We start from the raw sequence: 26,709 nt of genomic DNA, 5'->3' as shown, positions 1-26,709 counted from the left end.
CCTAGCCGCTGAGCACACCTGAGGTCAGAGGAGTGCAGTACCGAGTCTGTTTGGTGTGGGTGCCACGCACGGAAGAGGCCTGACTGTGGCAGTTCCTGCTCCGAGGAAGAGGCAGGCCCTGGCGACCACTGACCTGCTGAGTAAAGGCTGGGCCTGGCCTCATGGACTGCTGCTCAAAGCTCACATCTGGGAAGAAGCTGGTCAAAGATGAGCCCTTCAGGAAAGAAGGAGGGGACCATTTAGCTTGGAACTCGGGGCGACCTAAGCGTTCCCTCCTCCTGGTGTTCCGGGTGGGACTCACCTGGGCCGCGAGGAGCTGGAAGTCTGACTGGGGCAGCGATGGGGCTGCCTGGGGCTGCTGAGCAGCGGGCTCCTGGGCGTGGGGCTGCTGCAGCAGAGGCTGGGGGAGGTCCTGGGGCGTGGGGTAAGGAGGCGGGGGTGACACTTGGGCTTGAGCTTCTGTGGGCAGGAAGGAGAGCGGGCTTCGATCTGAGGACACCATCTGAAAAACAAAGCCACCAACTACTTAGCTTCTGAGTTTCTAGCAGTAAGTCCTTTATGATTAGGAAATGTCAAAGTGAGGAAAAACCCTGAGATTTTCCTCACCCTGATAGTCTATACTATGCTCTGAGAAGCCCAGTTCTGTATCCTTCAAAGTATATCTCAAATCTCACTTCCCCACAAAACATTTTCCATTCAACGACAATTTCTATTGTCTTAAAAAACAAACAAAACAGAACCCAGCCAAGTTAACCAGTTTCATCTCAGTTTTCTCAGTGAAAATCGTGTTTGTTTTTTCACAGCCAAAACTTCTGGTTAAAAATGGAAGACTGAAAAAAGCATTTAGCTCTGCTGTCTCCCAAAACTCTCCTAAAACCCCTAAAACAACATTAAACAACCATAAACATTAATAAACAACACTAAAACATAAACAACATGAAAGGATAAGTAACAACACGAGGACAAAGATAATGAGAAAGAAGAAAATGGCAACAAAATTTGGAAAATGAAAAGCAGATGGACAAGGAGTCGCAGGCTGAGCAGAGCTGAGAAAGCCAAATGCTAAGCTGGCAGTGGGGCAAATCAAGAGACACTCTGGTTTACATCACAGAATCCCTAAAGGGGTCTGGAACTGGGGCAGCAGGCAGCAGCGGGTGAAGATGGAGCTAAACCTGGAGGAGCCCGTGGGCAGCAGTTAGGTTCCAGGACCCTTGCGCAGCGGGAGACTGAGGGCTGTGCTCTGGAGAGAGTACAGCTCAGGGTCTCTGGATGGGGTGCACCAGACCCTAGAAGGCGAGGCACTCCTGAAAACACAGGGCTTATGAGAAAGCCCACTATCGCATCTTGAGTCCTCCACCTCTCTTTCCCAACTCAGCTCTCAGAGTGCTGGGATCCAGGCACATGCCAGGAGCAAGATTGGGATAGCATCCTTTGGGGATCTGACCAGACTGGGAGAAAATCCAACTTATGACACCAGAGGTTCCCTAAGGAAATGGCTGAGCTAGATCACTCTACCATGAAGACCATACTCAACAAGCCCACCCACCTACACAGAGCTTCCAATCAGTTTTTGTGTGTGTCTGTCCTGTTCATAAACAGGAGCAGGGCGCCAAGGATCACCAGACCATGAGGAAAGCATGTGAATGAAAGTCAGAGACCCAAGCAGACAAACTGAGAAAAGAAACTTGGAGAAGTCTATGTAGGAAGAAGTAGTCATGAAAAACATTATCATTATAATATTTAGAGCTATTAAAAAATCCTTATCTGTTAGAAATACATATTAAACTATTTGTAATATGTACCTCTATATACATTTTTTTAAAGTAGGGATATGGAGGACTTCCCTGGTGGTCCAGTGGTTAAGACTCCACACTTCCAATGCAAGGGGCGTGGGCTCGATCCCTGGTCGGGGAACTTAGACTCCACGTGCCGTGCGGCACAGCCAAAACATATATACATATAAAAAAAAAGTAGGGATACAGATAAAACAAGATTATAAAAGTGCTGATGATTGTTGAGGCTAGATGATGGGTATAGAGGATTCATAATATTATGTTCTCTACTTCCATGCAATTTGGAAAATTGGTATTACAAAAAATAAAAATAAAAGAAACCGGAATAAAAATTACCACTAAAAACCTCAAAGAGATCAAAGATGATATGGCGTCCATGGAATAAGTATGACGCTATAAAAAAGGAACATTCAGAGAAGAAGAACAAAAAAATTCTTGGCAATTTAAAAGTATGAGAGCAGACATGAAAACCTCAACATAAGCATGGAAAATAATGGTGAGAAACTGTTCCAGAAAGAAGAGAACAAAGACAGAGAGAGAAAAGAGGAGAGAAAAATAAGACGTTTAGAGGAAAAGTACAGGACATCCAACATTTATACATTCAAGAGAAAACAGAGAAAACTGAAGAGAAGAAATCGTTGAAGAAATAATTAAGGAAAATTTCCCAGAAATGAAGGCAATGAGTTTCCAGATTGAAGAAACTCACCAAAGAGCCAGACTCATATCAAGCCACATTATCTTCAAGTTTCAGAACACTAGGGACAAAAAGAAGATCCCACAAGCCTCTCGAGGGGGGAAAAAAAGGAGATTTAACTCAAAGTATTAAAAATCAGAATGGAAAAAAAAAAAAGAATCAGAATGTCATTGGAATTCTCAATAGCAGCTCTAGAAACTAAAAGGCAATGGATTAATACCTTCAAAATTTCAAGAGAAAATTATTTAAAATGTGAATTCTATGCTTAACCAATTATTAGTTAAATGGTGGGCAGAATGAAGACACGGTGAAGTCACACCAGGTCACATGTACTCTTTCTTGTAAAGCTACTAGAGGATTCATTTGTAACTGTATTGAGAGGAGATCTACCCAACCCTGAGAGTTTGGGATTGAATAAGTAATACATACAGAGAAAAAAGTAAGACATTTATTAACTCCCAGGAGAAAAAGATGTTCATTTTGTTATTTCACAGTAAACTATGGTTCAACTCTGATTGCATTATTATAACCATGAAAACACTAAACACTGAGTATTGCTCTAAACAAAACTATAATAAACCACATTGTGAAGATGAGGAGGGTGAGTAGGAAATACGTGTGGGGAGTGGGGAGTGAGGGGATTGGGGGAGTTGAAAGAGAACTAACCCCTAATCTTCCACTGTAGGATGTCATTAGATAGTACCTAACACTAAAAATCTAGAACAAAATAAGCATGAAATAATGCTGATATACCAAAGAGAGTAGCTAAAATGGTCAAAAGTAGCCATCTCCAGGCAGTGAGAAATATGGCTAGTCGGGGAGGGAGGGGAAGACAACTGTAATTTCACAACAAGCCCTTTAGAAGTATTTGACTTTTTAAATTATGTGCACGAATAACACTGGTTTTTTAAAAAATATTTTAAAATATTAAGCAAACAAAAAATGAAAATATCTTTAAAAGGATGCTTTTTATCTCTCCTTAAAATGTAACTAGAAAGAAGGAGTAATATTTTTATATCCTATAAAATAATCGTGCAAAATAGAATTAAAGGCAATCCAATAACATGAAAATAAGCACTAAAAAAACAATTATGAAATACCCTCTTACCCTCTCCCGAAAGGGATTACTCATATAATAAAAATCCCGTAGCTACTAAGTGGTAAAGAGTGACTAATAACTGGACCTGCTAACTCCTTCTGCTGTGCTCTGTCAACTCTTTCTTGCTAAATCATTACTCATTTATAGTGAAGTGGTAAGTGATGTTATAATGTATCTAGGGAGTGACCAACAGGTTAAAAACATATTCATTCATGATGGTAGTAAGAGCCACCCTAAGAACTTAGAATAGAAACAAAGTCAACAAGTCAAAATATGACCTTCCCACCCTAAATTTCTGTAACAGGCTTGTGACTTCAAAATGTGCCTCTTTCTAAACAGATTTATTTGGGTCCTTTTACAGAGATATGATCCTACTATACCTAGTATTTCATCAACAATAGAAGTATTGTTGATGAAATCTGTTGCTGTAATTAGGGAAGAGGTCTAATCCAACATCAAAGCTTCAGGAAGGTATTTAAATGTCTTCCATGGCTTTCCTCTGTGGCTCAAAGTGCTCTTAGAGTCAATTATTGATTTTCCATACCAAATTTAAAATCCCAACCTGGCTTCCCTTAGCTATTTCAGACATGCCTGGATTGCGCCCTCTACACCCGACCCTTCCCTCCAGCTCCAACTTCACCAGAGTACTGCAAACTGTTCAGTGTTTGCTTAAGAGCAATCAACACAACAAATCTGCTGTTGGAAAATCATTAGTGCGCTCTGAATCATTTGATTTCGCACAGAAGTGAGAACTGACCGCATTTCAGACCTCACCAGACAGTGCTCGGTGTGAGGACCTAATCCAGTTCCTAACTGCTTCAGTCTGTTTCGCTGTTCGTTTGCTTTTACCTGCGAGGCAGGATACGGCTTCAGTGGGCTGGTTGAAGAGAGCTGTCGGCTGAAACTCTGATGCGCTTCAGGGCCAGGAGAAAGCGTGAGAGGGCTGACGGGAGGCTGCCTACGCCGAGAGGGGCCGCTCAGGTTTGTGGTGGAAAGAGACGGGTTGCTAAGGGAGAAGAGACGGAGCGAAGGGTGAAGCGCAGAGGCGTTGGGAGCAGATGCCTGTGGGCGGCTGTTTAGGGAAGAGGAAAGCGCTGTCTTATTGAGCGTGGCCTGGATGGAGGGGTTGCTTCGAGAACTCTGCAGACCTAGAAGACAACACATTCACAAGTTACTTGTCATAATTTCAGACCAAATCTTCTGTTTTCCAAAGATTAGAGAAAACTCGACTTCCTAGTATTTGTATTCGATGATGATTCTGTATGAGAAGGAGCTCTGGGCAACTCTCCTACTGAAAATGGTACCAACGGCAAAGAAAAGGTACACTCAGACTGAGAGGGACGATGCCATCAAGATGAGAATGGCTTTTTCTCAGGAAGGAGACTGTGTAAATCACACTGGGAGAGCAGGACTAGGTAAGCGGGGTGGGGGCAGCAGAGGTGAATGTTCAGTGTACTCTGTTCCCACCCAAGGAACAGACCCCAGGGCTGGACAACCAATTCCGCGCAGGGCCCCTGGAAGCCTCTGTCCAGTATACCACCTGGCCAGGTACCACCTATGGTTAAGCCACCAGGGGACACAGACAAGGTCCTTATGGAGTGGGGAATACTTACCAGAAGAGCTTCTTATGCCCAGGTGAGTCATGGCAGCGGGAAGGTTGCCCACACTGTTCCCCACACTCATACTACCAAAGAGGTGGTCACTGGTGTCCAGGGAGGCGGGCAGGGGCACCGAGTAGTGGAGGTTGGTTAGATCTGGCAACGACCCCCCAGTGTTCAGGGTTCCCAGAAAGGGTGAGAGGCCCATGTTTTGACCACTGTGTGGAAAAGCGCTGAAAAAAGAAAGATAAGTATTACTTTCTAAAATGCATTCCGCTGCTCTGGGGAATAGGACATGTATGATACTTTTCCTTGTTCAATAAAAGCAGTTGGTACCAAAGATCTAAGTCCTTGTGTAGACTCTGCCTCTTCCTTGTTCTGAAAACTTGCATCCTTGGCTTAACCTCTCTGAAGTGCGATTTGCTTACCTGGTATGTTGGACTAAGGATGCCCACGTTACAGGAATATTTTCCGAGATAAGAGTAGATTATTGATGCAAAAGTACTTTGAAAATTATAAAGCACTATATAAAATGTGAGGCACTGCTTTCTACTTATTCAGTTCCTTTTTGCTACATTGCTAACTTATCTCTCCTACCAAAAAAAGTATCTCTGTATCAACCAGATGCCTTCCAAGATATATTTTTTCAATTACAGTTTTCATAAACTTTAAAGTGAGAAAGAGATGTGACCATTCCTTTGTCAGAATCTGTTGGGTGGTCACTCTGTGCCCAGGCACTGGGCTAAGTGCTGGAGGTGGGATGATGAATGAGCAGGGTGTGTGCAGGCCTGGAGCAAGAGTACAAACGGAGGCCTAATACACCGTCTAGTTTAAATTTTTTAATGTTATAAATCAAATCAGTAAATCTTTAAATGAATTATGTTCTATGTTTCTGTCTTGACAAATTGTACCTTTGTAATAGCCTGGAAGGCCAGATTCAAGTTTAGAATTCTCCGACTCCTTGGAGCTCCACACTAGAACGTGCAGAGAGGCAGCCCCGACCCTCAGTCCACGCCACCATCTCTCCCCCCAGCCCTGTTCTGCACCGCAGGGCACGCTTATGGATATCCCAGCCTAGGGGCCAGCTCTGGCCAAGCTCCGCATCCCCTGTGGCTCCTTGGACTCCTTACTCCACGGGAGCAGAGACCTCTGAAGTGTGGGCCCAGGGAGGGGCTGCGTGGCCCAGGCTGAGGGGGCACTGCTCTTAGAGCTCACGGGCAGGCCAGAGACAGACCGGTAAGGCAAGCGATTGCAGTACGGCAGGAAGCTCGCTTGGCCAGGTCTGATACAAGTGACGCTGGGAACACAGAAGCAGGAGTTGGGGTTGTGAGGTTGGGTGGGGAAGGGAAGCCTTGACCAAGCACATGACCCTGTGCACATGGAACTGCAAGCAGCGCAGCATGGCCAAGGTGTCGGGGCAGAGTGGGGAACAGGGGACAGGAGATGAGGTGGGGGAGGCAGGTAAGGGAGAAAACAAGGGCATGATGACATGATGCTCTGAAGAGTCTGGGTCAGGGAAGGCAGGAGACAGGGAGCCCAGGATTAAGCTGGAGCATCAGAATCACATTTTAGAAACGCCACTGTGGTTGCAGCGTGGAGGATGGCTTAAGGGGGCAGAAAGAGAGGTGCGGGGAACCAGTCAGAAGCGCCTGTGTGGTTCAGGTATGATCTAGGAAGAGAACAAAGAGGCTGAAGAGGAGGAGAATGGTTGGAGGAAGTGCCGTTAGCCAGGAATGGGGCGGCGGGGAGAGATTATGAATTCGATTGAGGACACCGGACTCAATACAGCACACACCAGCAGAGCGCCTCCTGGGAGCCAGCCACTGGCATTAGGGCCTCAAGAGACTCGGACAGAGCAGAGAGAAAGAGCCATAAAGAAAACAACTTGCAACATAATACCATTCAGTAGTGCAGTAAGTCCCCTACGTACGAACGAGTTCCATCCTGAGAGCGCGTTCATAAGTCCAATTTGTTTGTAAGTCCAACAAAGTTAGCCTAGATACCCAACTACCACAACTGGCTATATTCCACTGCTTTTACGCTTGCTTCCGGACATGCTGGGCTTGAAATAAAGACACTGTAGTACTGTACTCTCTACAGTACTGTAAAGAACACAAAAGCACAACCACTTGTAGAGGACACACACACGTGACCATGTACACCAGACACATGAGCTAACTTACGTGACAGGACATGTGAACGCACGCTCACATCTTTGAGAGCTTGCAACTTGAAGGTTCGTGTGTAGGGGGCTTACTGTACAGTGACAGAACCTGATGGTATAAGGTATGGAGGGAATGACCAGCAGGCTGGAGGGGGCTTCCTGGAGGACGTCTGAACTGAGTTGGAAGGCTCGAGAATTCAGACGCTCTAAACAGGGAAATCATTTCAGGTAGAGTTCCCAGCACAGGCAAAGCAGAGAGGCACGTGACTATATTGTGTGCCCTAGGAACTTAGCTGCCGCAGGAAGGTCAAGTTTAGGAGGGGTGGATATGATGGGAGATGGGCCTGGAGGAGGAGGCAGAAAGCACATGAGGCTTAAACTGATGCATTGATGACAAGAAGCCAGTGGAAGGTGAGAGCAGGGAAAAGACATCATCATTCTTAGGACAGACTTGGGGGAGGGAGGACAGGGTGTGAGAAGCAGAGCCTGGAGGCAGAGAGGTGAGTTATGCTGCTGCTGAAAATCAGACTAGACATAATGAGGGCATGGAGATGGAGAGACAGGGAGGGCTTCTGGAGATATTTAAGCAAGTACTCAAGAATGACTCCCGATTTTCTGCCATGGGGACCGGTGGAACCACCCCTACCAGGACAGGGAACACGGAGGCACACCAGTAGACTGGGGATAAGGGTAGGTGGTGGGGTCAGACAACGAATTCTGCTTTAGACACTGAGTTTCTGTAATATGGGAGGACCTGTCATGGGATGTCTCCTGAGGACAGCTCCATCGGAACAGTGGGGGTGGAAGCCCGGCCACAGTGGGTTGAGGAATAGACAAGCAGTGAGGGGGCCTCGAGAGTAAATACTCTTTCAGAAAGTGTGGCTGAGAATTCTGGAAATGAGAAGGAAGTAACTAAAAGGGAATGCAGGGTCACGAAAGGACTTTTTAGTGCAGAGTCCTTAAGTATATTTAAATGCAGAGAGAAAACCTTGTAGAGAGGGAAAGGCTGAAAACATAGAAGAGGGAAGGATAAGCAGGAGAGAGAGGCCTCAGGAAGGGTCAAGGACAAGGGTGAGGCTAACAGTCTTGAACAGAGGGACACCTGTGTCCCTAAGACTAGAAACAAAAATGGATGGCGAGGGGGGAAGTAGGGGCGGGAGGGAAGCTGAGCATTCATTCCTGATGGTCTCTCTTTTCCTAGTAAAAGTAGGACTGGGATAACTGTGGAGGTTTGAAAAGAAATGGGGAAGCAGGAAAGGTGTCCGATTTGATGGATGAGGAAGAAGGATGATTTTGGTTGTAGAAAAACTGAATGTGATACTTTGTCTCTCAGATGGCTGGTTGCAGTGTTAAGGCCAAGGACTAGGAAATAAACTTGAAAACCCAGAGCTGCTTGCTATGAGGGCAGATGGGCTCTCTGATAGAGAGAAGAAAGCTCCACGGGTGCTTAGGTCGGAATGAAGGCAGAAGGAGGCGGGAGGAAGGCTGGACAGCGTCTGGCGGCACAGAGCAAGGATGGAGAAGGTAACTGTGACAAACACGACCCAGGTCGTCAGTGACATTCAAAGCAATTTCTCTCCAGTTGAGAGGAATACAAGTTGTAACTTTCCAAATATAGTTGCGACCTGCTGGAGTCATCTCTTGGATCTGATATAAGGCAGATTATGTTCTCCCTTGTTCAAAACCCTCTGATGATTCTGACCTTACTCTGAGTCAGGCTACACCAGCCTCCATACTCTGCAGGCATGCTCCCGCCTCAGGGTCTTTGCACTCAGGGTCTTGCTGTCCCCTCTGCCCTTCCCTCCCCTTCATCCAGGTTCTGGTGACATATCATCTTATCCCAGACACCCTTCATTGCCTCTCTCCTTACTGTGCTTTTTCTTCACTGCATTTACCAACACATGACATATATTTATTTGCTTAATTGTTTTTGCCTATTTCGCTCCACTAGAGCATTAGCTTCTTGAAAGCAGAGACTTGATCTGTTTTGTTCACTGCTCTACTCCAGTGCCTAGAATTAGGGGGTCAATCAATACCTGAATGAATAGGAATCACTGAATAGAATTCTATCTCTAACATAAGAACAAGAAAGCAACTTTCCTTATCTAAGAAACAGCTCCTTCAAGATTCTCGGGGGGTGGGGACAAGGGGTTTAAAGTACCGTAGCCCCCTTCTGAAATGTAGGCCTTCGGGGCCTCCATCACTCCTTTGTCTGAGGATTGAGCCAAAATGAGCTCTTGAGAAGAATCTCAGCCCTATCTGTGGGGACATCCTACACCTCTAGGGGTGCTGGTCTTCTCTCCAGTCACGTGTCCTGGCTGGCTTTTTGAATTTCCAATCATCTCGGCTCAGCGGGCTGTTAATTACATGCGTTTATATTTAACTAGCCAAAAAGAATGCCTGCACTCCAGCTACCGAGTATGGAGTGCCCTGAACTCACTGCAGTTAGATACCCAGAAAAGGCTTTACTGGGGAGAATGATAAATAGGATGGCCTGATGTAGATTTAGTTCCTCTGCAGACCCTCTGAAATGCGTGCTTGTACTCAGCTAGATCAGGCAAGGGTCCTGATTTCGAGCCACATGATCTTGGCCCCGGAAAGAGCTGCCGCTTCTGAGCGGGTTTTGGTTCCAAGCCCGTGGGGCAGCCCTGAGGGATGCTGTGGTCAACAGCCCCAGGTGGCTCCCCTGGCGCTCTCCGGACACCGCCCGTGCGTCCCAAGGGCTCGGCCCTCTCTGCGAAGACCCGCGCGAGAATCGCCCAGCGTCTGTGTCACTCAAGTGATGGCACTGATGGGCTCTGTCTTTGCGTCTTCACAGTGTCTGTCAACGTGTGGGCTTCCTTAACTGTCGTCTCCGTGTGCTTCCTTGGTCCCAATTTCCTCAAGAACATCTTAATCTTTTAGTACTACACATATTTTTTATTTTATTTTATTTTTTTTTTTTTTGTGGTACGTGGGCCTCTCACTGTTGTGGCCTCTCCTGTTGCGGAGCACAGGCTCCGGACACACAGGCTCAGCGGCCATGGCTCATGGGCCCAGCCGCTCCGCGGCATGTGGGATCTTCCCGGACCGGGGCACGAACCCGTGTCCCCTGCATCGGCAGGCGGACTCTCAACCACTGCGCCACCAGGGAAGCCCTACTACACATATTTTTGAAAGCTGTCTCAAATCTTTCAGGGAGTAAAGTTGTATACTCCTAAATACGTTAATTAATTGTTCCATAGAAATTCTTTTTATATTGCAAATTTTCCTATTTATGCATCTTCCATTAATTTAAAAAAAATTGTGGTAAAACATACATACATAAAATTTATCCCTTTTAAGTGTATGGTTCTGTGGCATTCAGTACATTTGTACAAACTCTCTTAGTTAACTTCTGTGTCAGCAAGTTGCCAGGGGCCCACAGCTGCCAAAGGTGCGAGGCTGGTGGGGCCCTCCCAACGCGGGCATGCTTCTGCTTCTACCCGTGGAGTTGTGTGTTTACTGAGAGTCAGCTGTGCTATTCTCTAATGTATTTATGGCGGTTTTATTTGTTATTGCAATTATGTAATATAATTACTTTAAATGATATATGAGTACCAAAAGGGAGCTGTTGTTTTGTGAAAATTCAGTTGACTTTCAACTTATATATAACAAGTGAAATTTCTCAAGAGTTCTCTGATGAAGCAGTAAGACTTTCCTTTTGGGAAAACCTTCAGGATGCCCTCCGAGCCAAGAACTGAAAGAACATTACTTACCTGCCACCTCTGACATCACAGGATCGAGGGCGCCCTGACAGGGACTGGATCTGGGGAGAGACACAGAAATCTGGGCTTACTGTCAAGCCAAATTCAACTTTTTAAAAAGCGTCTTTGCAGGTATCTTGGGACTCTAGTCAGTGCAAATGAGAGTCAGCACATATAAACAGCATCCCCACAAGGCAGCCATTTAAGCTTTTTTTTTTTTTTTTTTCCAGTACGCGAGCCTCTCACTGTTGTGGCCTATCCCGTTGCGGAGCACAGGATCCGGACACGCAGGCTCAGCGGCCATGGCTCACGGGCCCAGCCACTCCGCGGCGTGTGGGCTCTTCCCAGATGGGAGCACGAACTCGCGTCCCCTGCATTGGCAGGCAGACCCTCAACCACTGCGCCACCAGGGAAGCCGGCCATTTAAGCTTTGACTAGACTTTTCCAGGCATAACGGAGGCATAATATTAACAAATTTTCTTAATTTGATGCTTTCTTAATTTATCTTCTAGATGAATATTATTTTCTTATAAAAGGCCAATGTTTTTCATACAGAGCTTTTAAATAAACATTCATTTTCCAGTTGGCCTGAGAGGAAAAGAAGAAAAGAGAAAAATAAAACAGGATGAAGAAAGAGGAAATTAATGTCAGAAGAAAAAAAATATTTCAACTAGAATCTAAATTCCAGGATGGGGGCGACTTTCATTTTGTTTATTGCTGTATGCCTGCACCCAGGATGCCTGGCAACAGGTGCCATATATATATATATATATATATATATATATATATATATATATATAAAATGAATGAACCTATTGACTCAACTCTTAGCCCAGAAATGATTTATGGAGAACTGCAAATCCATAAGAACTAAGAGAGATGAGGGGAATTCCCTGGCGGTCCAGTGGTCAGGACTCGGCGCTTTCACTACCGTGGTCCTGGGTTCAACCCCTGGTCAGGGAATTAAGATCCTGCAAGCTGTGTGGTGTGGCAAAAAAAGAACTAAAAGAGGAGACGAACACCTCTTCCCAGAGAGAGCACATCTTCCCTGGTACTTGGGGAAGAGTGGATGCCATTGCCCACTTTGTGGGGAAGATACAGTTGTCCTCCGATAAAAGCCTCCAAAACCACCTGGGCCTCCATAGCCAAAGACAGTGGGCTGCTTCTCCTGTGTTTAAGTATGTGAATTTTAAATCTCTTTTATTCCCCAAAAGACTAAACATCAAAACATCTTGCTTTTACAAAAGACCATTCAAGCCCACCCTAATGCTAATGATGACTTTGGTAGACTTGGCAGAAGAAACTGGAACTGACTAAAGGAAGCCTGAACAGGTGGCGATGGTCAAGCACGAGACAATACAAGCAACTGCAACAGCACATCTCAGGGCCAGGGCAGACACACTGTTTTCTTTCAAAGGCAACAGCTTCTCTATGGGAAGAAAGGCCAACTCAGGTACTGCTGGGACCTCCCTCTCTTCCACAGCAGGTGAGTTTACAGAGAGAGCCATGGTGGAGACAGGGACAAGTACTCGAAGGCTCTTAGAAACCATTTAACAGAGCACTTCCTTTCTGACTTCTGGAGGACTCGGGTCAAATGGCCTTGATTAAAGAAAGTAGTATCTGGTAAACCAGCAATTCTGGACAGAAGCTGGTGACTGGAAGGCACTGTTGGCTACAAAACAGAAAAATCTGCCTGTGACTTGTAACCAGGTTTCAGTGCTTCTTGTAATACAAATGAGATGTGAAGGACCAACAGGTTTTTCTGAATGAGTAAATTCAGAAAATTAGGAAGGCAAGAGATCACTGTACTAGCTCATCAACAACGATAATTTTCATTTGAACCATCATTCCCTAGTACATTCTTCCTATCTCTGTCCCCAGACATCCGCGCTGCCTTTTCCCCAATTCCTCTTGTTTTCTCCTCAGCAGAATTTGACGATGACCTCTGAAGTACAAATATTCAGTGACAAAAAACATAGCTGTCCACCCACCTCCTTGGTCTCCCACAGCTGTTTTGGCAGTGGCTTGGGAATGTTTAGCAGATTCTCTTCCTTCAGTGGGCTGGGGAAAGACACAACTAAAAGGGAGAAGAAGCACATTCACTGTGTTAGAAGGAAGCCATCCCACCTTTGGCCAAACCAATTATCTTTGTAAAAGTGATTGATTTAACACATATTTATTGCCTGTCTACTAGGGAAGGTGTTTTGATCGTTACCATGGGTGTGGCATAGGTGAGTAAGACATGGATTCAGCCCTTGAGGACTTTATACTCTAGTCAGGGGAAAGGACAAAATGTGAATACCCATGCCCGGAAGGAGAAGCCGGGGGAGGCCCACAAGAGCGAAGGCTCAGTGCTGCTCAAGGGTAGACCGGGAAGAGCCCACGCTGGCCTCTGGGGCTCGGCACTGAGGCGAGCCCTTTAGGGACACAGGAAATGAACATCCCCAGAGAGGGAGGAATAAGAACAAACGCCTAGAGAGAGAGGAAGTGGTGGACGACTACTGAGCAGAGCTGCTCTTTTCAACTGGAGGGTAGGGAAAGTAAAGGAGAAGGGTTGGAAGGCCGAGGCCAGATCAGGAAGGGCCCTCAAACTTGGCGAGGAGAGGACGGAAGAAAAGGGATGAGGAGAGACCCACAAAAATCCAGGAGAGAGGAAATGAGGAAGATAACAAAGAGAGAAGAGGAATATTACATGGAAGACATGGTGGCAGTAAAGCTACCTGGTCATAGGCTGGGAGTGGGGGATAAAGAGGAATTGAGAACCCAGAGGACTAAGGCTGGGCAGCTGAAGGGCCCTCTCCTGGCTCTTAAAGCCTGTAAAACAGCCTGGCTTTGTATCAAGGGACCAATCCAGGGCTTTCTGCCAGGTGAAACAGGAGTGCTGAGCCATAAAAAAGGGAAAACTTCTTGTTCTCAGAGAGAGACAAGAAGACAAAGGGCCAACCCTCAGGAATTAAGGGATCTGATGTTAGGAAGGGGATTCATTAGAGAGACGGGTGACGCTCAGAACTACGAGTGCTGTTAGGTTCTGGTGACCACGTAAGCTCCAGGGTGACTGTCATGACTGTCCTGTCTTAGCCCCACACAGGATGACAGACCCCAGAGAGAAGCCACTTCAAACAGACTGAAATTTCAGAGTAAATTCTGAGAATGAGGCAATGCTCTTTACAGGTGACCTACTCAGCACCATCACAACAGCAGTCATTTCTGCTCAAATATTCCAGGCTTTATCAATGATCCCAGGTGTGTCTTAATTCTGATCGTCAAACCACTCTCTCTGGAAAAGCTTATTTTGTCAACCTTCTTGTTTTCTTCCTTTTCTTGGCTTCCTTGTTAACTTGTCTAACTGTCAACGTAAACTGCTTCAGAAATGTAAGTTCCATGATGGCAGGGCCTTCATTTTATGCACTGGTGGGCAGTGCTTAAAATAGTACCTGGTAAACACTGGCCCTACAGCCCTCTCTCAACAAACTGGAGGACAGGAATAATAGGTTTGAGAGCCTTTATAAAGCCATACAATGACTCAAGAATTAAAAAATGTTTCTGTAATGTACTGCTAGATGATAGGAAAAGTTTCAAGGGCTGAGTGAGGTAGCTTCATGACTCAAGGCTACTTCTTGTAAGAGTTTGGTCACAGGAGTATGGCTGGAGTGTATTCCAGCACCGCAAAGGGGATTGTTTCCTTAGAGTAGTTCATTGTTTTTAGTCTCTTCATATCCAAGATTGGTTGGGAATTCTTCAGAGAAGTCACTGGGGGAATGCAAAGAACCTTGAAGCCATTTCTTTATCTCTGTCCTAGTGGATTAGATATTTATTGCTGTTTCAACTTTTCATGGTTTGACTCATGGCCTAAAATGGCTTGCCCAGAAACGAGTATATAAGATGATGAAAAAGAATTGTGCCTCTGGTGCAAGATGCTCCTCATTTATCATATTCCCCACGAGTCCTGACTGCTGCGATACATAAACCTAATTTAGTTGTTCACTTCTAGATTATGAAAACTAAATTCCAGATTATAAAATTTTAGGGAAGAGAAAACAGTGCCTGGTACTGAATGAATAAATGAACTGTGTCAGACCCTCATTTGTCAATGGCTTCGAGAGTCATTTAGTAGATCTCCAATATTACTTTTTTAAAAAATTTATTTTATTTATTTATTTTTGGCTGCATTGGGTCTTCGTTGCTGCACGTGGGCTTTCTCTAGCTGCGGCGAGCAGGGGCTACTCTTTGTTGCAATGCATGGGCTTCTCATTGCAGTGGCCTCTCTCATTGTGCAGCACAGGCTCTAGGCACGCAGGCTTCAGTAGTTGTGGCACGTGGGCTCAGTAGTTGTGGCTCGCGGGCTCTAGAGCGCAGGCTCAGTAGTTGTGGTGCACAGGCTTAGTTGCTCCGCGACATGTGGGATCTTCCTGGACCAGGGCTTGAACCCGTGTCCCCTGCATTGGCAGGCGGATTCCCAACTACTGCGGCACCAGGGAAGCCCTCCAACGTTACTTTAATCAGCTTTATGAAACTCATTATCTTCTGCAAGATTTGCAATTTCATTCTGCAATCAGTTTGCATTTTCCTCACATTATTTATATCTGTCGATTACTGACTCACAAATCTTTCTAAACAGGCAGAGAAAGACAGCTGAGGAAGGAAGGATATTGGAACAACTAATGGCTTAAGTGACCAAAATTTATTAATATTTTCACGTGATTACCACTTTTGCTTCCCTGCACAACCTTGTGACTGTGGGACTGTGGGACTCAGATGATGAGGAGCCTTGTAACCTAACTACACATTTCCTTTCTCGTGGCCTTGATCATGGCTAGCCTTAATTTTATAGAGCATCTCAGAAAATTAAACCCATCAGCAGTTGTCAGCATTTTGGGAAGTCCTGAAAACATGAGTATTAACTAGTCCCGATGTTGAAAGAAGGTTATGAATACTAAAGTCAGTATCTCACTCAGCACAGGTAGGTGAAATCAATTCATACCTTCCCCATGTACGTCGTTCTCACCATCACAGAAACCTAGTGGGAAAGAAAAAAAAACACTTTTATGTGGTGCTTTCACCTTTATTTATTCATGAATTAGTAAGTCTTTCTGATTCAAAATAGAATTTCGAAAATTCCAAGGCAATTTCGGTACACTGATGGTCAAATCAGTGTACATTAGCATTTATAATAAAATTAAAATAGATATGGCTAATTTAAGTCTAAAGTTGGTGCCTATCTACTTTTATTTAAAATTATCTCCATCTTAAAATTTTTTACTGCCTCTGTCCTGAAAGAAGAACAATTTACAAAGTCTGAGAACCTCTAACCAAATCACAAAGAAAAGAAGTATATAGATCGAAACTCTCTTCCAAATGCTTTATTGTAGGGGGAAGGGGAGGTAACTAAAAAAGTCTACATCACTGTTTCACACTCACCATGCGTGTCTAGAGAAACAAACTGGAAGTTCCATGCTGTGTACTGTTATTTATATTTCTTACAAACAGTCATTTTAAAAAGAAACTTGGGACTTCCCTGGTGGTCCAGTGGTTAAGAATCCACCTCCCAATGTAGGGGACGCAGGTTTGATCCCTGGTTGGGGAACTAAGGTCCCACATGCCGTAGGGCAGCTAAGCCCGAGCGCCGCAGCTACTGTGCACGGGAGCCAGAACTAGAGACTGCAAACTACAGGGCCCATGTGCTCTGAAGCCCACGTGCCACACACAACGAAGATCCCGCATGCCACAACTAAGACACCCCAATGCAGCCAAAAATTAAATAAATAAATATTTTTTAAAAAGAAACTTATCTGGAGTCTCAGTCAATTTAACTCGTATATATGATAGCTATTCACAAAGTTTTAAAAATTTGACTTGTAAGGAATTCTGATCCATAAAATATATTGCAGATGACCAGTAGAGTATATCCTATTGCTCTAAGCTAAAACCAAAGAATCGTGCCAAGAATGTAATACGTTAGCATTCTCTGTGGAGCAATCAAATATACCATATGAGTTTTCAGTTAAGATCAGGACAAATTTTTAAGTTTTAAGCCTTTAAATATAACTTACTTCAGGTTTACATATGTTTCTGAATAAGCTTAACCTATAAGTTAACCTGATTAGTCTTTAAAACTTAAGCCAAATGTCTAATAACCATACACTGAACATAATTAAGTTCCTGCACTGACTGCTAGGTGTGGCCAGACAATACAGTGTAGGTGAGAAGATAGAACACGGAAGCAAATTCTATAACACAGGCAGAAGATATAAAATTTTAGTGGCACCCTGGGGCTGGACAATACTGAGAATCCCCAGAAGCACTAAAATTAAAAATTAAGAACACTCATAAAGACAGCATTTCTCTCAGGCCCACAGAACAGAATCTAAGTTAGTGATTTAAAACTGTTTAGTGCACATAAAGACTATTTGGGTAAGCTTGCTAAAATGCAAGTTCGTGGGCCCAAACTGCACAGATTTTGGTTCAGAAGCTGTGAGAATGGGCCCGGGAATCTACATTTTAAACAATCAGCTCAGAGGACTTTACTGCAGATGGTCTCTTAGAGAGACTTGGACTAGGCTGTAGCTTAGTCATGATCTAACACGCCTACTAAAGACAGGCAGTGTGAACAGAACACTAGGAGACAGGTGCGGAGAGACGGAAGGTGTGGCTGTACGATCAGCACATCAGAAGGAGGGGGAGAAGCTTCTGATTCCTGGTTTGGTTTCTCTGGGACCCTCATATTGGGAACTTAACCACTTAGATCACTTAAAAAGTGACAATTCTATTACAGATAAAAAACGAAGTTTGACACAGCAATCTGGTATAGTATGTTGAAGCATCTCTTTATCATTAAGGCACCAATCACTCTGGGTTTAATAAATAAGGCCAGTTTTCCATTTAAGTAGTAAGTCTGACCTGTCCCTGGAACAGACTCAACTGATGGCTACCTTGTGGAACTGCCTGAGTGGGGAGCAGACACCCCACATAATGTCCTCTCAGACTGGGACAGAAAGAAAGCCTCGTGGAGGAGGTGGCACCTGAGTTAGCCACTGAAGGACAATGACAGGGATGATAATAACAAGCGCCACTGTGACTGTTCTCTTATTACGTGCCAGGCACTTACACGGATGGTCTCAGGTCATCCCCACAGCAACCCCATGAGGCAGGGGCTATTATCACCCCCAAGATCACACGCTAGGAAGTCTGAAGCAGAACTCCGGCCTGTGTGCCTTCAGAATGTCCAACTTGCTTCACCTGGAGGAGTTTAGACACTCAGGAATGAGGATGAAGGGGATGCCCCAGTGTAAAGACAGGAGGAGAAGGAAGAGGGGGAGGGTACAGCAGGGGCAGAGAATGGTATAGTCTCGCTGGAGCTCAGGATGCGAGGAAGGGGAGATGAGGCTGGACTGAAGGTGTCTGTGAGTAATCTGGCTTGATGCAGGGAATAGAAGGTTTTGGTTAGAGAAGTGACATGATTATAGCTAAGCTTTAGAGAGATTGTTCTTGCAGCAGTGTGAGATGGATTGAAAGGAGAAAGCCTAAAGGCAGGGAGACCAAGTGGAAAAACCACTGTAATAGTCCAGGCAAGAAGGAAAGAAGTAGGGTATTTATTGCCAGTGAGGACAGAAAAGAGGCGGCAGACCTGAGTTACCCTGCAGGGAGAAGGAACACGACCGGGCTACTGAATGGGTGTGAGGGGTATGGGAATGAGAGTAATTTAAAGACAACTAACTCCTGGTTTAGAGTTTAGGTAACTAGAAGGATGGTGGTGGCAATAACTGATATGCCAGCATCAAGCTAACGTGTAACCAAAATATCCACGGCTGGATTTTTACTACTGGATAAAAAATATATGATACAACTATAAATAAAGGGATAAAAATAAAAAGGAACGAGTTGTGACTGGATATCTAGAAACAGAGGAAACTCATATCAGTTCCACAGGGGATGGAACAGCCATGACCAAGGCTGCATCTGTGTTCCAAGAAACCTCGAAGTCTCAGAGCCACTGAGGGCTGACCCAGTGTAACGGAGACCATGTTTCCTCTCCCTACTCCCATGCCTGACAAATCTAAAATAACTCCTAGCACAGCCTTGATTTGCTGAATAGAGGCAGAGGCAGGGGGTAGATCCCTTAACCAGGGTGTGTCCTTTAAGAAGCCTCTGGCTTCAGCCTCCCCATTCTGGGCCCTCCTGTCATCCGGGTGACACTCTTGCCCCGCTTTAGATCTGGGATGCTTTTGCCATCCCCCTCTTCCTCCTATCCGTGCAGTCAAGCTTCTTTCAGGGTTAGTTGCATTTTAAACGTTAAATGAAATTGAATTATTTGTAGTGAGGTGGATGGACCTAGAGTCTGTCATACAGAGTGAAGTAAGTCAGAAAGAGAAAAACAAATACCGTATGCTAACACATATACATGGAATCTAAGAAAAAAAAAAAAAGGTCATGAAGAACCTAGGAGCAAGACGGCAATAAAGACACAGACTTATTAGAGAATGGACTTGAGGATACGGGGAGGGGGAAGGGTAAGCTGGGACAAAGTGAGAGAGTGGCATGGACATATATACACTACCAAACGTAAAATAGATAGCTAGTGGGAAGCAGCCACATAGCACAAGGAGATCAGCTCAGTGCTTTGTGACCACCTAGAGGGGTGGGATAGGGAGGGTGGGAGGGAGGGAGATGCAAGAGGGAAGAGATATGGTAACATATGTATATGTATAACTGATTCACTTTGTTATAAAGCAGAAACTAACACACCATTGTAAAGCAATTCTACTCCAATAAAGATGTTTAAAAAAAAAAAAGTTAACTGCGCTGGTCAAAGGTGTTGCCTCTGGCAAGGTCACTGAGGTGGGAGGCAGGCCTCTTTTCCTGGGGAGGAGCTCAGGGCTGTAGTTCTCAAAGCTGGTGACACTCAGCATCTACCGCTCTGGGTGCAAAGACGACAACCCTCATGCCCTCTTCTGCCCGTAGCTCTAGACTGCCCCCTGAAAGGACAGGGACCACCGCAGCCCCCTCCTCCACTCGCTGGTGAGGAGTGGAGGGGAGATACGGACAGTCCCTAGGCTATGGGACAGGGCAACGGGGCAAGTGTCACAGAGTGCCCTCATGCTTACCCATTGGGGGTGTGGGGGGGGGTGTGGGTGTGTGCCTGTCAAACGATAATTAAATGGCACATGCTGCCAGGGAAATGATCAATATTTCTCTTTATAAATTCTGGATAATTAAACAAGAAGAGAGAAATTATAAAAATCTTGTTTGGATGTATAAAAGTTTATTTCTAGAATTTACATCAACTGCTTACCATGGATGCCTAATTGCCGTGCAACTCAATAACCATTATGAAAATTACTAACTACGTATCAGTCTAATGGCTTTGTTTTCTTGGGACACAAACCTCTGCTCGTGAATGTATCATAGTTTATTGTTTATGTAGTTAAGCTGTGAGCAGATGCTCCCTTATCATCTGCTCATAAAAAAAAGCAAATAAATAATGGGAACATTAACTGAGGTTACATCATTATGCTCAGGAAAGATTCCCAGGGAAAGAGCAGTTATTGCTTCTGCTATGAAGCCTAATTCTGGGCTTCAATTATATTTTCCCATCACTTTTTAAATCTTTACTTTATTTGGTTGGTCCTATAATAAGAAATACCTTTTGGAAAGCTAGTCGATATTTTTAAAGTCCAAAAGGAAAGAAAATGAAAAACTTTAATGAATGACAGGGGGAAAAGTACATGAAACTATTTAAAATAGCTTCCACCAACAAATATAATTCTCCAGAAATAATTCCTATCCTTGGAGACTTGAATAATATTTTAAACACACTGGCTTTCCCATGTAAACACATCCATATTTGGATGTGTTTCTGAGTTCTGCTATACTTGCAAGGCAACTTTGCAGAAGGAGGCACACAGTTCAGACATTCAAGCTGGAGGTCGGCCCACCTTCCACGGTTGAGAGATATTGGGGCCCAACGGTTTCTAACTGCTGATGTGAAAAGGAGTGACCCAGGAATTCTGCTCCAGGATTTCTTTCTTCCTGCTCTTTGTATTGCTCCATCTACTAGGATCAACACTGACATTCTTCTGCTTTTCTTATTCATCCTCACTCACACCTTCTGACATTTCTCACCTCTTCCCTCAGAGGCTACATCACTCTTGGCATAAATACTTCACTCAATTAATCACTTTCTTTAGTTTTTTTTTTTTTTTTCTCTCTGCATGCAGGCCTCAAGATCTTGCTACCTTGTTCTCTCTAGGCCTTTGGCCCTTTCTAGAGAAGCGGAAACTTTAAACAGAGGGTGACACGAATGAAGGAATGGCAGAAGCAGAAATGCAGCTCTTTTTGGGGGGTTCCAGGTTAAAGCCTATCAGTCTGGTTCCCTCCCAATCCGGGGAGACTAAGCGCTTGCTGCACCTTGTTTAGGCCTATACATGCCTATAGTCTACCTATAACCCTACCTATCTGGAAGCTAAACTACTCCATCTCCCCGTATATCCTACCTCTCTAAGTGGTAAGCAGTGGACCCATATCCAATTCCAACATAACTGCCAGCTTTACTCTCATATCCCCATGTGTGGAAACAGCTAGACGGTCCTAACCAATTCTATAAGAGCTCATACTTGACAAACTGTTCGGGTAAATGTAGCATCTCTGAATTTCACCAAGGGAACAAATGCAGCATTATTACAACAATATAGGGATTATTAAATCCCATCCCTACTATATGCAAGGACATAAGACCTGGAATATTCTCCTCAGAAGGAAAAGAGACTATTTAGGGTTCAAACTACCTAAAAAGTAAATAAAACTAGAAAAGTTAGCATTATCTTGGCCAAAGATTTATTTATTCCCATTTCAAGACCAAACACACAGCCCTAGGAATGGATAGTTCAGGACCACTGTTCCTACTAGATTATAAACCCCAGAAAGGCAGGCTTGGTCTTTGTCTTAGTGAACCAGACTTGGTTCACATGCAGGTTAGATTCAGCAACTAGAGTGTGCTCTGTACGCATAAGCCACTGAGTAATTTCTCCATACTCTCCGTCACTGAGGACTCCTCTGTGCCAGGCACTGTGCAGAAGGTAAGACCATAAGACGCTGACTGTAAGAAACCTCCTGGGAGCAGAAGGAGAGAAGCACATCCACGAGAAAGGCAGTCAAGTGACACAGGTGCCGAGATGGCCATCTATAGGTAGGAGCTTTGGGATGTTAGAAGGACATGGGGAGTTCTGGGCTGGCAAAGGGAGGAAGGTCAAGGATGGCTCTACAGATGTGGGGACAAAGCTGAGAGCCCTGATCAGGTGAGCCAGGAGTAAGTTAAGAGAGGAAGAGATGGGAAGAGGATGGAACATTAATAGAAACCGAAGTAGTTCACCACCCACTTGGGGGGAGGGGCTGGTGAGTGAGGAGAGAAGGGAGAGAGGTGGGCAAGGGCCAGATCCTGGAGTCTGCGTCATTCCAAACTGAGAGATTTGGACTCTCTCTGGGAGGTGAGGGGGTGGCACTGAGATTTTAAGCAGGAGAGGAATATGATCAGATGTGGGTTCATTCTGGAAGCAGACAGCATGAATCTTTTCCCCACTCCTGGTCCCCGCTGGCCTCTCTCCACCCCTTTACTCACTCTGGCCCCAGGGAGGTGGAATGATGACCTGCAGCAAAGAGGGGAACAAGTGAGCGGGGGGGTGCCGGCTCCACTCTGGCTTGCGCTTCTCCTGGCCAGGGGCGCGCCTTCCCTCGGAGAGCAGCCTCCCTGCCGGCCCTGCCCTGCAGTCTGACCTCCTCGGTGCTCCTGCGGGGGGCGCCCTGGGCCAGTGCTGCCGGCCACTGGGGGAGTCGGTCTCCCTCTGGGGTTCAGTCTTAACAGCCACAGACCCACAGAGAGAAGTCACTTCCTCTTGTCAGGAAGAAAGGTGGTATTTACCTCCACCCATCACTTCTACTTTTATTTCTCAGTTTGTCCAGATTCTGGATGGGAAAAAAGGACTTTCAGAGAACCCAACATAAAACTGGATTGGGAGGACATAAGACTGGAAATAAGGAGACCAGTTAGCAAGTTGTTATGAGTCCCTATAAAAATGATGAGGGCCTGAAAATGGAAGAGTGTGGAGTAGAGGAAGCTGGAGGGTCAAGAGATGCCAAGAAGAGAGAATTTGCAGAGAAAGAGGCAGGAGAGAAGCTCCATTCTTACTTCATCATGAGCACACACACATCTCCCCTGCCAGGAGTTTTTCCCTGAGGACCACGAATTGGGGAAATGCACTTGCGGTTTAAGCTTTTCTCTCTCCCGGTTCCCATAGGACAGAATGAGAAGGCACAGATGCTGTTAGCATCGGGCCTGCATGTCTTACCCATGTATGAGGCAGGCCAGGCCGACTGGCCCCCTCCTCCATAGGGGTCCTGGGGCTTGGTGCTCAGAGCACTCGTGTGAAGAGCAGAGTCAGAATTGGTCCTAATGGGGGGAGGAGAGAGTCTGGCTGAAAATCCATTTTTCCTTAGTGAAAATGCAATGTTCTTTGCTGAAAATTACCAACAGGAAAGAAGGCAAGAATAACAGATTTGCAATCATCCATAAAATGAGGGGTCTGGACCTACCTGAAGTCCCTTAGATCAGTAACAGCCTCTGAGGATGGCCCACACCCAAAAGGCTGTAATTTGTACTTGTATGATCTTTTCCTTTGAAGCTAATGGCATAATGATCTGGTTTAACAAGGCAGACCCTGGATTCACGGCTTCCTCTAAGAAACTTCCCAGTTTTCCTCGCAACTCAGAAGATCGCTGTGATCAGTATATTCTCTGTGGCTGCACTAGCTTTTCCCCATCTGAGAATAACTCCTCCTATACGAAGGATCACCAATAGCAGTGACTCTCAAACCCTTCCAGGGAGAATGCAAGGTCAAGACAACTTTCAAAATAACCCTAATGTGTCCTTTGCCCTTTCACTCTCGCTCTCTCATGAGCACAGTAGTTTTCCAGCAGCCTTGTGACCTGTGATGTCACCGCAGGCTGAATGCACAAGCAGAGAATCGAGCTATCTTCAAGAGATCTGTAAAAGGTACAACAATGTCACTCTTCTCAGTAAATTTTTTTTGTTTCAGAAAATATAACTGTGCTTCTTAAAAAAAGATATTTATTGACATGTAATGAGTTTATTATTGTTATTTTATTTCTAAATGCATTTAATAAGTATCTTCTATAAATCTCTCAATTTAATTTCCAATATCAATAGCGAAATACAAACAAATACACTCACACAAACAAACACTGAGGGCCTCAACGGCTTTTAAGATTGCAAAGGAGTCTTAAGACAAACATTTTGGGAACTGTTGAACTATAGCAAATTTCTGGAATTCTCCCAGACAGCTCCAATTTATATTTAGCTTCGACTCTAAGAGATATTATTTACTTATCTCATCCAAGGGTCAAACTGTCTGCCATAAAACGAACTTGTGAGAGACCCGAAATTAATCTAAAATGCTTCTTTGTGGGCTGTTCCAGGTGATGGCCTCCTGTGGCCACCAAGCCATGTGGCTTGACTGTGCACCATGGCTGTGTTGTGTTCAGACAAAGGGAGAGGCAGTTCAGAACCTACATGAAAAACAGGAAGAGTGTGGACTCTGGGATCAGAGAGCCCTGGGTTCAGATTCTAGCTCCTTTACAGATTCAAAAAGACTCAGGAGAATATCAATCAAATGCAGAGAGACAACTGGGAAAATCTGAGTACAGACTGGGTATTAAATAATGTTAGAAATTACTGTTAATTTTGTTAAGTGTAATAATGGCATTGTGGTTATGTTTTTTTAAAAAAGGTTCCTATCAGGCTTATACTGTTAGATATATTTACAGGTGAAATACTTTATCTGGCCAGTGCTGGGATGGGGGTGTGGGGGACGGCGGGGTAGAAATAGAAGCTGAAGGATGGGCACACGGAATTCTTATAACTATTTTCCTTTCCAACTCTTTTTTGTATATGTTAAAAATTTTGCACTAATTTTTTTTTTTTAATCCCAGTTCCATCACATATTAGCTAAGTGGCCTTGGAAAAGTCATTTATAACCTCTTAGAACAGAAAATACTACTCATCCTTGTAGAATGTTATCAGGATCAAAAAAAATGACCTATGTAGAACACTTACCACTGGGGGCCAGCTCAAAGTGATCATTTAATAGCTAATGTATATTGAATACTTACGATTCCCAAGTTCCTTATGTATCTTATTTAATCCTCACAACCACCCCTTGATATTGGCACTGTTATCTCCCTTTTCCAGATGAGTAAACTGAGGCATAGGGAAGCTACATAACTTGCTCAAGGTCACAGATTAAGAGAGGCAGACCCTGTTATCCACTCAGACCTCATGTTCTCACACTGCTGCAGTGTCCTGAGCAGACGTTCACGACCTGGTGGGAGATTTGGGTTCCTCTTTTTTTTTTTTAAACATTTCATATAAACACAACTGATATAAACATACTCTGGCAAATGGATGATATATTAGAAAGCATCAGGACAATCAAGGCGACTGGCTTAAAGTTTATTTCTACTAGAAAACAAGCCATGTACCTGTTAAGTGCAGATGTTAGCCTGAACCCAGGGTGCTTCTCTTCCTTCCAAGGAGGCTGCTGCCTTTAAAAACCAGAATAACATAAAAAGAAAAAGAAGTTCAATCCACGGGGAGCAAAGGAGAACCTCTGGCCTGGGTTTGAGAACTGGCTCCTCTATTAACCCAGCTGCAAGGCTGACCTCTCTAGTTCCTTTGATTTCTGATTTCCATGATTAAAACTATCAGCAGGAGCAAATGAGATAGCTGGGCACATAACAAGGGTTTTTTTTGTTTTTTTTTAAAAGGTCAAACAAGCACCTTTGAATGCCTTTTGAAATGTTTCAAACCTATGACCAGTTCCTCTCTAGGGATGTGAGGTCTTACTCCAGATGTGTGAAAAACTACCCCTTGTCACATACCCCGAGTGTGTGGAGTGTGTGCATGTGGGTGCCTGGCCGGACTGGAAGCAGAAATGCTGCAACCCCACACAGACTCCCATGAAGAGGAATATAACTGTTACAGTAGCCCAGTTTGTGAAACTATGAATCTGACTAATCCTCCCGCTCTGGAAAGCCTAAGACATTTTTTCTTGAATACAAATTTTTAGAATCTCAATTTGGGGGTATCCTTTCATGATTTAAAATAAAATATTGTGCTTGTCCTACAACCATGGATCCCAAGATTCTTAAGCACTGCTGAAAACCTACTTGAGGTAGGGGCCAGCTGTCACCCATCTTCATATCGACCTTTTCCAGGTCCTGACCACATTATCCACAGGAAGTGCTGCCAGTGTTTGCCCCGAGAATGGATGGAGAATAGATCTCAACCGAGAGAGCTAAATTTTCTCAATACGTACATTTCAAATGCCTCTTAAATCTGACTAGGTGATCTGAAAATGATACCATGCATCCACCGGATGTAACAATCTTTTCAGTTAATTTTATATTCTGTCACCCTCAGTATTCAAAAACACTCAACTTTTTGGTATATATTCTCTATATACAAAAATACTCAGAGAGACCCTAGGTCAAATCCACTATGCAAATTAGTTTTAGGAGCTTACTAAAGCCTTATGTTTCTTTCAGTAGCTTACCAAGACACGTTATATA

The 26,709-nt window shown here is 44.6% G+C and overlaps 1 protein-coding gene across 8 annotated transcripts in view; it reads right to left on the bottom strand.

Annotated features, from left to right (window-relative positions):
- Positions 1-26,709, bottom strand: part of CRTC3 (CREB regulated transcription coactivator 3) — a 100,794-nt gene that overhangs the window by 5,288 nt on the left and 68,797 nt on the right. For all 8 annotated transcript variants that reach the window (XM_032623448.1, XM_032623447.1, XM_032623450.1 and 5 more), the window contains 9 exons: positions 25,621-25,683; positions 23,412-23,512; positions 16,055-16,090; positions 13,065-13,150; positions 11,086-11,135; positions 5,200-5,417; positions 4,436-4,734; positions 302-502; positions 134-214 (listed from right to left, as the gene is read on the bottom strand). In XM_032623448.1, the coding sequence (XP_032479339.1) occupies positions 134-214; positions 302-502; positions 4,436-4,734; positions 5,200-5,417; positions 11,086-11,135; positions 13,065-13,150; positions 16,055-16,090; positions 23,412-23,512; positions 25,621-25,683 (1,135 nt within the window). The remainder of the gene's footprint in view (positions 1-133; positions 215-301; positions 503-4,435; positions 4,735-5,199; positions 5,418-11,085; positions 11,136-13,064; positions 13,151-16,054; positions 16,091-23,411; positions 23,513-25,620; positions 25,684-26,709) is intronic.

This window comes from Phocoena sinus, chromosome 2 (genome assembly GCF_008692025.1).
Source record: "Phocoena sinus isolate mPhoSin1 chromosome 2, mPhoSin1.pri, whole genome shotgun sequence".
Taxonomy (NCBI): Eukaryota; Metazoa; Chordata; class Mammalia; order Artiodactyla; family Phocoenidae; genus Phocoena; species Phocoena sinus.
The sequence above is the reverse complement of the archived record's forward strand: the minus strand, read 5'-3'. Positions and strand labels throughout refer to the sequence as shown.